Raw genomic sequence first — 13837 nt, forward strand, 5'->3', positions numbered from 1 at the left:
ATGGCACATTTAGTCATGCACACGCTAACAGAAACGCTGAATGCGTGTCTCCTCATGGATCTGGAAGCTGTTGATTGAGAGCACTGATTTGAGCTGAGGGGGAGCTACACTATGAAGGCCTGTTGTGAAATGAGGACTGACAGATAGGTCCAAATAGCACCCTCAGATATCTAACACATGAAATGTGTTTAAAGACCTACTGAATGCCTGGCTTGTCTGAGGGTAATTATGGTAGATAAAAACAGCCAACTCAGAGCTGTCAATTTTCCATCATTGTGGTTAAAAAGCAGATTTTTCCATTTCTACTAAAAAAAGAAAAACGCCAAAAAACAGGCAAAACGTTTGCTCCTTGTTTACATAGAAATGACAAGATCGTATCAGGGGAATTGTAGCCAACACTAGCTTCAGAGTCATTTTCTACATGTTTACAGTTGTCAAAGGTCTTGGTGTGTGACTTTGGTGGAAAGCAGATTAGATGAGAAAACTACCATACATGTAGATAAAGCTGAAGTCATTTCAGGGAAAACAGATTAAAGCCATATGAAAGTTTTGCTGAATGTGTTTCCTTAAGAGCCCATGTTGTGCGGTTAGACATCTTTAATTCCTTCCACATTTGGGATATATGGTACGAACACTTGCGGACACTCATACACCAGCGTAACACACATTCAAACTGTTATCTCCAGTGATCTTTAACACACACCACAGTAAAGCTTTAGTTCTTTTCCAACCACAGAAAGTGGTAAATACAACATATGTGGAGTAACTGTTTGTCTACATCGTGATTAGCGGCTGAAGCTATTCGACTTCTGGTGAGCAATCAACATATTTCTTTTTTTATTTTGGCTTCTGTTTTGTTAGATAGTGTATTGCAAAGTGCTGAAAATGATCTGACAACATGTTGCTACGGCTGTGATCTGGCATCAGACCTGTGATCTGTCAGAAGTCTTGTGACACATATGCTTTGCCTCACAAAACCATTTCTAAAACCATTAACAAAAATATGAATACATTTGTCACTCTAAATTTTACACAAAGAAAAAAACACTACGGTAAAAATTACTTGGCACTTACATGCGCTTTGATTCATAAAATAAGATGAAGCTGCCATCAGAATGATAATTAATGAGTCCTAATTCATATAGAGGGAGTCAGTGAAGCGTATTTGAAAACGAGTTAATTGGATCAGACAGGGGAAGTCGAGCAGCAGCGTGACAGATGAGTTGGTGTCAGCAGCTGTTACAGAGCTTCCTGGGCTGATGTGGATACCAGTCATCAGGGTCTGGTCCTCCTGTGCATGTGTCGCCGTGGGGAGACCTGACCTCCATTCACCCAGCTGACATAACTTAGCACTCCTTATGCTTTCTGATCTTAAAGACGCGACAGCAGTGAGCTGGCCTCAGGAGAAGAGAGAAAAGGTGAGAATTAAAAGTGGGACAAGCTGGAGCAGGAAAACTTACATCACTTCTTGTAAAAACTGGAGGTTAATTCTCTTTTTACAGCATAAATAGTCATGGAGTACTATTTTGTGGCTTCCTCTATAAAATGTATCCAACCAGGGAAATTACCAGACTTACCGTAATGTCTTTATGGAATGTGTGACAAATTGTCACCAATTTCATATAAGCATATATATATATATATATATATATATATATATATATATATATATATATATATATATATATATATATATATATGGCTTTATCTTCTCTTTGCTAAGATAATGCATTTTAAAAGACAGTAAGTATGAGTTAAGCAGGGCCAAGACTTCAAGGCTTTCTACTTGGAAAGAGAGGCACTTTTTAACAGGGGCAAATAACACACTACCTTCATTCTTGCAGAAGAATTAGAAACCCCTTATTCTTTGGCTATATCAATATGGTTCAACTGCAAACACAGAAAAAGCGAGGTCACACGAAAGAAGAATTCTTCTAACACTGACACATAGGAAATTATTTCAGCCTTGTAATTCGTCACCAGCAGTCTCGGTACAAGAAGGATGTGCGGTCAAAGCTTGTGCACTATACCTCCTATAGGGTGGCTGATGGCCCTGTGAGTATAATCACAGATGTGTTTTTACCCTTCTCTTCCCTTCTCTACCAAAGCAACGAGTCCATTCAAATCCAAAGTTCTTCTTTTTTTCCATCTTCCCAATGAACTAAATATCAAATCTCCAAATCACAGGAAAGAGGAGTATTGGAAATAAATTCAGACTTTATAAGTTTACGCAACAGACCTTTTAATCCCACAACAACCAGCACTGCTTGGAGAGGTGAATTGTGACTTTAGAAAAAAGACTCCCCTAGGTTGAGTATTACTAAATGTAGCATATCTGCAGATGGGACTCAAAATACTAACTTTTCCCCTTCTTATGGTGTTGTGATTGACAATATTAAGTTGGTGACTCATCAGCCAGGACAAAATAATGATAAAGTTGCATAACACTCATGCTAACACTATCCAGACTGGAAGAGAGTTGTGATGTAAGTACACACAGATAAATCAAGTTTCAGTAAATTATCATCTTCATTTCAATCATATTATTTATGCATCTGCTATACCCTGAATTTAAAAATAAATCTTTGGCCTAACACTGATTAAAAGTGCCACATACTGGTATTAATATGTTAGGTATGTATGTGTACTAACTTTACTATAAACTTTCATACATTTTTTATTAAAATAAAACCAAAATCTTTTTTTCACTCCCCTTTATTAAAGGCTCAATTCCATTTAACTGCAAATCATTGTTATGTACTTTATTAACCTTAAATGTCTGTCTGGCATCTGGACTAACCTATACATAGCATACTTGCCTGCAAGCTGAATGGTCTGTCCCTCCTGGGGGAATGCTGGACATTCCTGAGCAATGCAAAGCAGGGACCTCCAAGTCAGTCAGGTTATGGCCTCTTGCTAAATGAGCTGTATCTGGTTCAAATGCACACTGATTACTGAGAAGCAACAGAGTTTCCATGCTGAAATGCCACTAAAGAGAAGATATTTTAACACCTATCCTGATGCAGTAACACGAACAGTGTCTATGTTGCTTGATTGTTTTTGTTGTTGTTGTTGTTGTTGTTTCTTTTACAGAAATGTGGAATTCTGAAAATCAGTTCGTAGACGTAAGAATCTTTTTTGATTAAAATGCAGTCACTGTGGAACAAAACCTTATCAGTGTTTATCTCAATAATGTGTTTATTTGTGAAATTTTAGAAGGCTTCAAGGATCATTTTCTCCCCTAATTTTGCAGATTCTCTCACATCTTAAGGCAAGTGTTCACATTGCTTAAATATACTGTAGACTTCTGCATGAGTTTCCGTGATCAAAAATCCAGCCTGAAAGGTTTGCTTTGTCAAAGATTTATTAAAGTGCCTTTAAATGCAGTAGCATATGCTTGGTTCTTTTCATTTGGGGGGGGAGGAATGCCCAAGACATCCGGTTCCGAATAAAGGAGCGGTTGAAAACTTGAAAACTGTGGCTGAGATTGTAAAGTTTATAACATCTGTAGGCGAAAGAGTTATTTATTTAACTCTGCCAGAGAAACACAGCAAATGTCTCACTGTTACAGTTTTTCCTTCGTGCTCCATTTACAGTACTACATGCATTTGATTGTTATTTCATAGAAATGGTGTAATTTCTAAAATGAACTGAAATCAGTTTACAGTATCACAGAATGTACCATATGTGCAATGGCTGGTCTTTCAACACAGAATTCTTTCTTGACGTTAAATGACTATGGTGTGTTTAGAGAAGCTATAAAGAGGCACACGAAAGTAGACTATGTAGATTACTTTCATTTAGAAGAAATGAAAACACAGAGAAAATTGTCTACAACTTGAAATTGAGTGAGTTGCATTATTTTGCAACACACACACATATATATATATAATAGCATATATATATTGCCAGAGATTTTTGATTTTTCAGCTGCACATGATGTGAATATCCTGTTCTAGCACATCCCAAAAATATTCTTTTGCATTGAGATCTGATGAATGTGAAGGCCATTTAAAGATACCAGCATGCTATTAAAGTTTGTGAAAGGCCGCATTATCCTGCTGAAAATATAAGACGACTACACTGTTGTCATGAATGCATGGCCATAGTCAGCAATAATACTCAGCCGTGGCATTAAGTTATATGATAACCAGCGAGTCTCATGCTCTTCTGCTGCAGTCTTCTGCGGCTGTAGCCCATCTTCTTTAAGGTTCCATCTATAATGCATTCAGAGATGCTCTTCTGTATAATTTGGCTATGATAAGTATTTATTAAAGGTACTGCTGACTGAAACAGTCTGGCAACCACCTCTGACCCAGAGAACTGTTCTACTGGATCTACTGGTGACTGTAGATCATTTGATTGAACTCACTGTCATGTTTCGAAACAAGTCTGAGCTTTGTGAATTTGCATGTTATCCTGCTGGAAGCAGCCACGGGACACTTTGGTGATAAATGGTCAGAGACCACACTCAGGTAGGCTGTGGTGCTGCTTAGTTGATTCTGAGGTACCCAAAATGTTCCACAAAATATCCCCCACTCCATAAAGCGACCAATACACTGTTGATACAAACCAGGACGGATCCATACTTTGATATTGTTTACACAATATCAAATGTGGAAGCAGAAATCAAGATTCATCAAACCAGCTGAAAACTGTGGACAAATTTCCTTTCTTAGATGATAGGATTGGTACCCTGTGTAGTTTTCTGCTGCTGTAGCCCATCTGCTTCATGCTTTGACCTATTGTGCCTTCAGAGATGTTCTTTTACATACCTTGGTTATTTAACTGCTACCTTACTGCTGCCTTCCTATCAGGCTGGAGCCTTGAGACGACTGTTGTTGTGATGTGGAGCTTTATAGATAAAATAGAACTAAAGCAGTCTGTTAAGTGTATTTTTTTTTTCCAAGAATAAAATATAGTTATTTGTTTATTAATTTCAGTTTTCAGTTTACATGACATACCTGAAATGAGCTAAATTATGAATAAAAGTATGACTGACTGACTATGTTTCCAATTGGCCACATCTTTAAGCAGATGAGGGATGCAATTCATCTTTGATTTCATATCACGGTCACATAAAAATAATATATGATATAGGAATAGCTATGATAAGGAATTGCTGGATATGACTGCATTCAAACTAGTGTCTAATATTTGAGCTGCCAAAGGGCTGCAGTGCAGTTTATTTATACGGGCTGTGTATGAATAATGTTCACAAGACATGTTGACACAGGTCAAATGTGGGAAAACCAATCCAGTAAGAAGAAAAATGACACTTTGTTTATTGCCTACAAGCTTTGGAAATATCATTCTGATCAGACGTGCGGACACAGTCGTTTCTACCCAGGAATCTGATGTGGATCCAGAGTGTTTTTCTCTGCATCTATTTTACATCAGATATTTGGGTAGGAAAGCTTAGAGATGCTGGCAGCAAACATGCCACTTCCACCATCCCCTGAAAACCGTGTTATGTCTGAATCAAACACACCGTAAAAAAACACACGCACACAGAAAATATACAGACGTACTACTCCTGTCACATTTTCATCTGCATGTGGTACGTAGTGAATGAGCCTCATGTTTGATCAGCCAAGAGATCCTTGTTTGTTTTAATCATCTTGTTTAGGGTTAGATGAAAGAATGCATAAACCACTAGAGGAGAAGGTATCTTTGATGAATACCAGGAAGGTTAGCTGGTTGCTCGTGGCTGTCTGGTATGTATTAGTAGACTTTTCCTATGGCTTGAATGTGTCTCCCTGGAACTTAAGGACTTTATAAAGACTTTAGATGTAGTGCTAAAGCATGCAATTAATTATACAGTGGGGCAAAAAAGTATTTAGTCAGCCACCGATTGTGGAAGTTCCCCCACTTAAAATGATGACAGAGGTCAGTAATTTGCACCAGAGGTACACTTCAACTGTGAGAGACAGAATGTGAAAAAAAAAATCCATGAATTCACATGGTAGGATTTGTAAAGAATTTATTCGTAAATCAGGGTGGAAAATAAGTATTTGGTCACCTCAAACAAGGAAAATCTCTGGCTCTCACAGACCTGTAACGTCTTCTGTAAGAAGCTTTTCTGTCCCCCACTCGTTACCTGTATGAATGGCACCTGTTTGAACTCATCATCTGTATAAAAGACACCTGTCCACAGCCTCAAACAGTCAGACTCCAAACTCCGCCATGGCCAAGACCAAAGAGCTTTCGAAGGACACCAGGAAAAGTATTGTAGACCTGCACCAGACTGGGAAGAGTGAATCTACAATAGGCAAGCAGCTCGGTGTGAAAAAATCAACTGTGGGAGCAATCATCAGAAAATGGAAGACATACAAGACCACTGATAATCTCCCTCGATCTGGGGCTCCACGCAAGATCTCATCCCGTGGGGTCAAAATGATCATGAGAACGGTGAGCAAAGATCCCAGAACCACACGGAGGGACCTGGTGAATGACCTGCAGAGAGCTGGGACCAAAGTAACAAAGGTCACCATCAGTAACACACTACAACGGCAGGGAATCAAATCCCGCAGTGCCAGACGTGTTCCGCTGCTGAAGCCAGTGCATGTCCAGGCCCGTCTGAAGTTTGCCAGAGAGCACATGGATGATACAGCAGAGGATTGGGAGAATGTCATGTGGTCAGATGAAACCAAAGTAGAACTTTTTGGTATAAACTCAACTCGTCGTGTTTGGAGGAAGAAGAATACTGAGTTGCATCCCAAGAACACCATACCTACTGTGAAGCATGGGGGTGGAAACATCATGCTATGGGGCTGTTTTTCTGCCAAGGGGACAGGACGACTGATCCGTGTTAAGGACAGAATGAATGGGGCCATGTATCGTGAGATTTTGAGCCAAAACCTCCTTCCATCAGTGAGAACTTTGAAGATGAAACGAGGCTGGGTCTTCCAACATGACAATGATCCAAAACACACCGCCCGGGCAACAAAGGAGTGGCTCCGTAAGAAGCATTTGAAAGTCCTGGAGTGGCCTAGCCAGTCTCCAGACCTCAACCCCATAGAAAATCTGTGGCGGGAGTTGAAAGTCCGTGTTGCTCGGCGACAGCCCCAAAACATCACTGCTCTCGAGAAGATCTGCATGGAGGAATGGGCCAAAATACCAGCTACTGTGTGTGCAAACCTGGTAAAGACCTATAGTTTGACCTCTGTTATTGCCAACAAAGGTTATGTTACAAAGTATTGAGTTGTATTTTTGTTATTGACCAAATACTTATTTTCCACCCTGATTTACGAATAAATTCTTTACAAATCCTACCATGTGGATTCATGGATTTTTTTTTCACATTCTGTCTCTCACAGTTGAAGTGTACCTCTGGTGCAAATTACTGACCTCTGTCATCATTTTAGGTGGGGGAACTTGCACAATCGGTGGCTGACTAAATACTTTTTTGCCCCACTGTAGCTGTTGCAAGTACGTCGCTACTTTAAAGATGTTGTTTTGCTTGGAGTAGTTCAGAACCAAGCCCAACACCCACATCATCTTGAGTACATAGAGACCCTTTGATGGTGGTTTAGCCTTTTGTGTAACCCTCTGGTGTAACCCGTGATCCGAGCTGCTGCTTGGTTACATCACGTCATGGGTGTTGACTGAGTTCACCGCTGCACCATTATTTTTACTCATTAGGCCACCTCGGTGAGCAATTGCAACTTCTCTCAGTTACATCTCAGTTTCATATCGCCTGATTTTGTGTCCAAATTACCCCAGTCTTAGCTGTGATCTGACCTTAGATCTGCGGATCTTCTGTAAAGCGCACTGGTGCACCAGGGTGACACCAGCGCAAGACACCTTGAAATTGCATCACTTCCCTAAAGCCAGCGGGCAAGAAACACTATATCATTGATCTAATTTAAATTATCTGCTGGCACGTTGGACATTTGTCACCGGTGACCCCTATCACACTGCTGTTATACAGCAACACAGTACCTCCCACTCTTTACTCTGTCAGTGCAGCTGCAGAGCTGTTCGTCCCAAGTCATTTAGAATAGATTCGCTGCTTGAGAAATAATGATGACAAAGGATGTTGCCAGCTTAAATTAAAGTTCGATTTGCATGCGTTAATCTGTAACACCACCTGTTCTCATTGTTTTCATATGTTAGGTCGATTGCTTTGAATGAGACTGACCAGCATTGCCCCCCATAAGCTCTCTAAACTATAACTACTTTATATTACCTGTGCTATATTTGAATGATGACCCTTTATCATTAAAAGAGTACCTTACTCTTATCTTGTCAAATTGTTTAAGGACTGATTAAGGAATATTTTTAACTTCCTCTCTCCATCACAAACGTTTATTCCTAATTGCAACGGGTCACCTTTTCAACTCTGCTCAGGAAAGTAAAAGAAATCACTGACAGAAAAATTCTGCCTTCGTCATGATGATCTTGGAACAGCCGTGTCGGGAAGTTTTGAACTACGGGCCAAAACTAACTCGGAGCCAAAAAGCAGTTTAAGTATGATAAACTGGTGCTGTCAAATGAAAAAGCTGTGTTTTCGCAAATTTCAAAAACATTTCTCCTGGTTGACAAACCATATAATTTTGCAATTACAGTGATTCATAAAGAGTTGTTCCCGCTAACCCAGAAAATGAAAGACAGCCGAATATTTTGACATCCATTACAAAAAAAGTTAAGGTAATTTCTTGGTACATTAATACGCTTGGTGCTGTGACAGGTTTACAAATACCATTATCTGTAAGCAGTAATGTGCTTACTTTTTGAGTCATTTATTATTTAAGTCAGTGCTTAGATCCCTATACCAATTTTCCAGCTTGGTTCATAACAATGCTTTTTATAGAGGAAGCACTGCCTGGAGTTTGTCATGTGTTAATATTTATCCAAAAACGCATCTCCTCCAGGCTGCAGAGTACTGAGGAACTGTTTAAGAAAGTAACCCATTCTGCTTATATGCTTTTTTTTATCTATTAAAGACAGCACCCTGCTGAGACATACGTTGAAAGAAGAAGAGCACACTGTTTAATATATGTGCTTCCTTAAAACACAAGGGTTTCATTGTTAGAAGTGCTGGGGAAGCAGAGATGACTCTGTGCTTCAGAAGATTTAAGACACAAGGTTTAGATTCAGCTGGAACAGGGGCCCTGGTCATGGTGGGTGGTGAGAGAGAGAGTATGACCTTATCATGAAAGGACTACATTGCCACCTACTGGTGGTCAAATGGTACTACACGTGACTAAAAATTCAAGTAAATTCAGATTGTTACAGCATGTTCTCAAAGGGGATTATCAGTTACTTGAGACTCAAAGCAAAACTAATCACAGCAGGTTCAGCACTGATGAAGTAAATGTAATAACAAATGTAATGCTGCTGCAAAAATCTAATATTAACTTCACCATAATTAGCACTTAGTGTTTCTTCTTCACTCACCTCTTTTCACTCTATATGTGTTTATACACAAATCTACATTTAATTAATGGTTATCATTCATCTCTGGCTCACTTCTCCAGAGTGTCATTTGTCCTATCTTCCTCCCCCAGCCGGTCACAGCAGATGTCTGCCCCTTCCTGAGCCTGGTTGTGCCACGGTTTCTTCCAGTTAAAAGGGTTTTTTTCTCCTCCCTACTGCCACCAAGCCCTTACTCATAGGGTGTTACTTAATTGTTGGGGTTTTCTCTCTGTTACTGTAGGGCAGGGATGTCCAACTCCAGTCCTCGAGAGCTACTGTCCTGCAGCTTTTAGATGCATCCCTACTCCAACACAGCTGGATCAAATGGTTGGATTACCTCTTCAGCATGCCATCAAGTTTTCAGGCCTGATAATAAGCTATTTATTTGATTCAGGAAGAAGGATGTGTTTAAAAGCTGCAGGGCCGTAGCTCTCGAGGACTGGAGTTGGACACCTCAACCTTACAAAATAAACTGCCTTGAGCATCAGTTATTTGAATAATATTTGTTTATTATACTGTGATTTACACTGTGGACAGAGTAAAAGTGAGAAAAAATATATTTTTGAGACAAAAAAATGTAAGAATAATGCGAGAAAAGCTTGCAAACAATTTTTCTTTTCTTTCTTTTTTAAAGAAAGGGAGCAATATCACTTAAGTGTTCATGGTTAGGTTGAAGAGAATGTTTGGGATCAATAACTCATAAGAAATGTTGAAATCCCATTATCAACGGGACTGGTTGGGAGGTGTCTGTAGAAGCTGTCTACAAAGATAAATCATGAAAAACAAAATACATCTTTCAATGCTCACAATCGCTGAACACTCACATAGCGATTTAAACAGAAATCAGCTTGTAGTATATGTGAACTTCCTTGCAGTTTAAGATAGAAAAGTGAGGCGAAGTCTGTCTTTGATTGAAAAAAAAGACACAATTTTCCTATTTTTCCCTCTTACGAGTTTTTTCTCATAAATTTGTCACGCTTTACTTGTAAATGTGTCGCGTTTTCGCTCATAAATTTGACATTTTTTTAGACACTGTACGTCTCATTTTATCTGGTCACACTCCAGGTCGATAGGTGGCGGTAAAGTTGAATGTTTTTTCTTTCAACCTCCGGTGGTTTCGCGCAAGTCAAATCCAATATGGCGGTTAACAGACTAACATGTTTGGGGTTAAATGCCCTTTATTCCACCGTCTGCGTCCCAAAACAGGTAAAGCATTTACGGTAATCTTGCATGTATTAGCTGAGGTTGTGTTTTCATTCAGACTCAATCTATTATCTCTGACTTTCGGTCGATAAATGTAACATTGGCTGTTTTATTGATGTAACTAGCGTTCTGACGTTAGCTTCGCGGCTACTAAGCCTGCTATGTGTCAAACCTGGCTCAGTATGGTTCTTTGAAGGGTTTAACAGGACATGATACATGTCCTCTTATAATACATGAAAATTATAAGAGGACAGGTAGTATATGCTCAGTTCCCGTGCTTGTTCTAGCAAGAAAGGTTGAGTGATTAACTTCTTTTTACTGCTATGGCTATGGCTTCTAATGATCTTGAAAGCAAGATATTTAAGCTGAATAAAATGATGACTTTGTTAGCATTAATTGTGGCCCGTTATCCCTCAAGAGCAACCGATTTCTTTTACAGCTGAGCGCTCGTTATATGGATAAAATTATTCCCTGTTTAGTTTTACTTGAACCTGCAAAGTGAGCCTTTTGTTAACACGATCTGTGTGGAATATGCAAGCGTCATAGGAAGGCAAGTTTTCAATGGATCATCAGAAGTTGCATGTAATAGTTTTATGTCCGAATCACCAGGGTCTCTCCCCCTCTGTTATTTCGGAAGCGTACGAAGGAGGTTTCATTTATTTTTTGGCTCACATCTGTGTGTCTGTTGTCTTGGGCACCTGATGCTCTAATTCGGGCAAACTTGATTTCTGTCATAGAACTGAAACTGCTAACATCAGGTCAGATGCTGTATTTTCAAGTGAAAGCTTGTCCAAATGGCACACGGCAGTGCAGATGAGCCGAAATAATCAGCTTTTGATTTAGACTGCTCTGGCTTGTCTGAAAATTGTTAGGGCCTAAAGGTGGTTCAGACAGTTAGAGCTACAGTGTGTGTAATTGAGTACAGAGGCAGACTAAATACTTGTTCACTAACTGAAGGAGCACTGTTTGCAGGCATTGAGGAGCTGCTGGGGGGCGGTGGAGCAGGTGAGAAGTTACTATGTTGACTGGAGGATGCTGAGGGATGTCAAGAGGAGGCAGATGGCCTTTGACTATGCTGATGAGAGGTTACGAATTAACTCACTGAGGAAGAACACCATCCTACCCAAAGAGCTTCAGGTATACACTGAAGAAGGACGTCTAAGTCATATGTGTATTAATAAATAACTCAGCAATGGTAATGATTGAACTGTTACAGAATGAATCCTTGAAAAGACATTAGTACAGAGTGAAGTACTAATGTCTGTTTACTTATTTATTCATTTTTTTTGCAGGAGATAGCAGACAAAGAGATTTCAGCACTACCCAGAGACAGCTGCCCTGTGAGGATACGTAACAGGTGTGTGATGACTTCCCGACCACGAGGAGTGAAGCGGAGGTGGCGTCTTAGCCGTATTGTCTTTCGTCATCTAGCTGACCACAATCAGATGTCTGGGATTCTGAGAGCAAGGTGGTGATGAGGTCTCACTGGACATTTTGAAAAACAAGATTTTTCAGTGGTTATCAATAGACAGCTACATTTGATTACTTGTGTAAATTATGTTTTCCTTGGTCAGTAAGGTGCTGTTGCTTCCTTATTAGCCTTCTTAATATAAAAAATGAGAAAGTTGATATGAGTACTGATAAATAAATGAATATTGTTGTACATTACAGTTTTGTGAGTGTCTTGGTTTATTATAAAATGTTATGTGTAATATAAAAGTTTTATAAAAGTTTAGCACCTTCTACTGTCACAGGAAAAGAAGTAAGTTATTTTTTAAGGTAATGGCTGCCCTAAAATGAGATGTAATTCATAGGCAAGAAAGCCCACATTTTCCTTTCACTTACTTTCTTTTCATTTATTCTGTATGTAATATATAACTGGTCTTTTATGTAGTTGAAAAGTATCTAAGATGTAACAAATACCAAACGTGTGGAACGTTTGCTTCAAAGCAGGATGGATCCTTGCTTTCATCTGGTTAGCACCACATTCTGGTCTTACCATAAAATGTTCCAACAGAAATGAGATTAATCAGACCAGGCAACAATCTTCCTTCCAATCTTCTTCCAATTTTGGTGAGCCTGTGTGAATTGTGGCCTCAGTTTCCTGTTCTTAGGTGACGAGTGGCACTCAATGTCTTTCTGCTGCTGTTGTTTTGATATGTTGTGTGTTGTGGAAAAAAATCAGTGGAGTATGAAAAGAAACTGGTTTTCTGAGATTTATTTTATTTAATTTTTTTGTGTCCTCTCCGGCACTGTAGCAGAATTATTTTCTGAAGGCCAAGAAAAATGCCCACCAGATTTATTTTCCCAAGTAGACCATTACGGCTTTTGCTATACTGGTCCACTTGATTGTCATATTTTATTCAACCTTCATAATTATTATTATTATTGTTGTTGTTATTAATTAATTTTTCATTTTGAGTTATTATAATCAGAACAGACAGGACCAGGGGATGGGAAAGAGAAAGAAAGAGAGGTTGGGAAGAGAATTAACAGAAGGAGAGGGAAAGATAAATAGAGAAGAGGGATAGAGAGAGAAAAGATGATGAAAATCTGCGTGATCACCTGCTGAGAGAAAAAGAAGACAACACAGTAGGGAAACCACAGCAACAACCAACATAAGCATCAGTAACAGTAAATAATAGTGAATGTTGCTAAGCAGCATACAGTACTAATAATTCATGATACGTTTAGAGGCAGCAGCCAACCAAGATGGTGTGTGTCTGTGAGTACCTGCTTGTACACCTGTGTGTGTGTGTGAGTGCACTTATGTTCATGTTTTTAATAGAGGTTATATCATTCAAAACACAAATTTTCCTCTATGTTATCCATTCAGAGATGCTGCTTCTGCTTTTTCTACCATGATTGTAATGAGTGACTATTTGAGTTAATGTTGCCTTCCTATCAGCTCAGAGCAGTCCCAGTAGACTCAGACAAAAGTCACTTAAATCAACTTTCTTCCCTGTTTTTGTGCTCAGTTTGATCTTCACCACATCTGCTTGTCTAAATGCACTGAGTTGTTGCCATGATTAGTTATTTGCATTAATGAGCAGATAAAGGATCGAGTGGCCAATGTGCGTATATATAATGCAATTAAATAGAATGTGTCTCTTATAGTGGTGCAAGTTTGTTGAAAGCCAGCAAACTGTAACATTCATTTGATTTTACATTAAAAGGTTCAGTAAAAAAGTTGAAATTACCTTAAAACGGTTCA

General features: G+C 39.2%; 1 protein-coding gene across 1 annotated transcript; it reads left to right on the plus strand.

The window, feature by feature from the left end:
• The first annotated feature begins 10502 nt into the window (after positions 1 to 10502).
• mrps14 (mitochondrial ribosomal protein S14) lies at positions 10503 to 12291 on the plus strand. The gene is made up of 3 exons (XM_004542652.6): positions 10503 to 10626; positions 11596 to 11760; positions 11916 to 12291. Exons 1-3 carry the CDS (start codon positions 10510 to 10512, stop codon positions 12096 to 12098), a joined length of 465 nt encoding a protein of 154 aa, XP_004542709.3. The 5' UTR covers positions 10503 to 10509; the 3' UTR covers positions 12099 to 12291.
• Positions 12292 to 13837: the final 1546 nt, after the last annotated feature.

This window comes from Maylandia zebra, linkage group LG18 (genome assembly GCF_041146795.1).
Source record: "Maylandia zebra isolate NMK-2024a linkage group LG18, Mzebra_GT3a, whole genome shotgun sequence".
In the NCBI taxonomy this organism is placed as follows: domain Eukaryota; kingdom Metazoa; phylum Chordata; class Actinopteri; order Cichliformes; family Cichlidae; genus Maylandia; species Maylandia zebra.

What these genes read in the sequence shown, in the direction of transcription:
- mrps14 (XM_004542652.6), top strand. Translation starts at nt 10,510, where the DNA reads ATGTTTTTTCTTTCAACCTCCGGTGGTTTCGCGCAAGTCAAATCCAAT. An exon ending in CCGTCTGCGTCCCAAAACAG is followed by an intron (nt 10,627 to 11,595) that starts GTAAAGCATTTA and finishes CACTGTTTGCAG; the next exon opens with GCATTGAGGAGCTGCTGGGG. An exon ending in TCCTACCCAAAGAGCTTCAG is followed by an intron (nt 11,761 to 11,915) that starts GTATACACTGAA and finishes TTTTTTTTGCAG; the next exon opens with GAGATAGCAGACAAAGAGAT.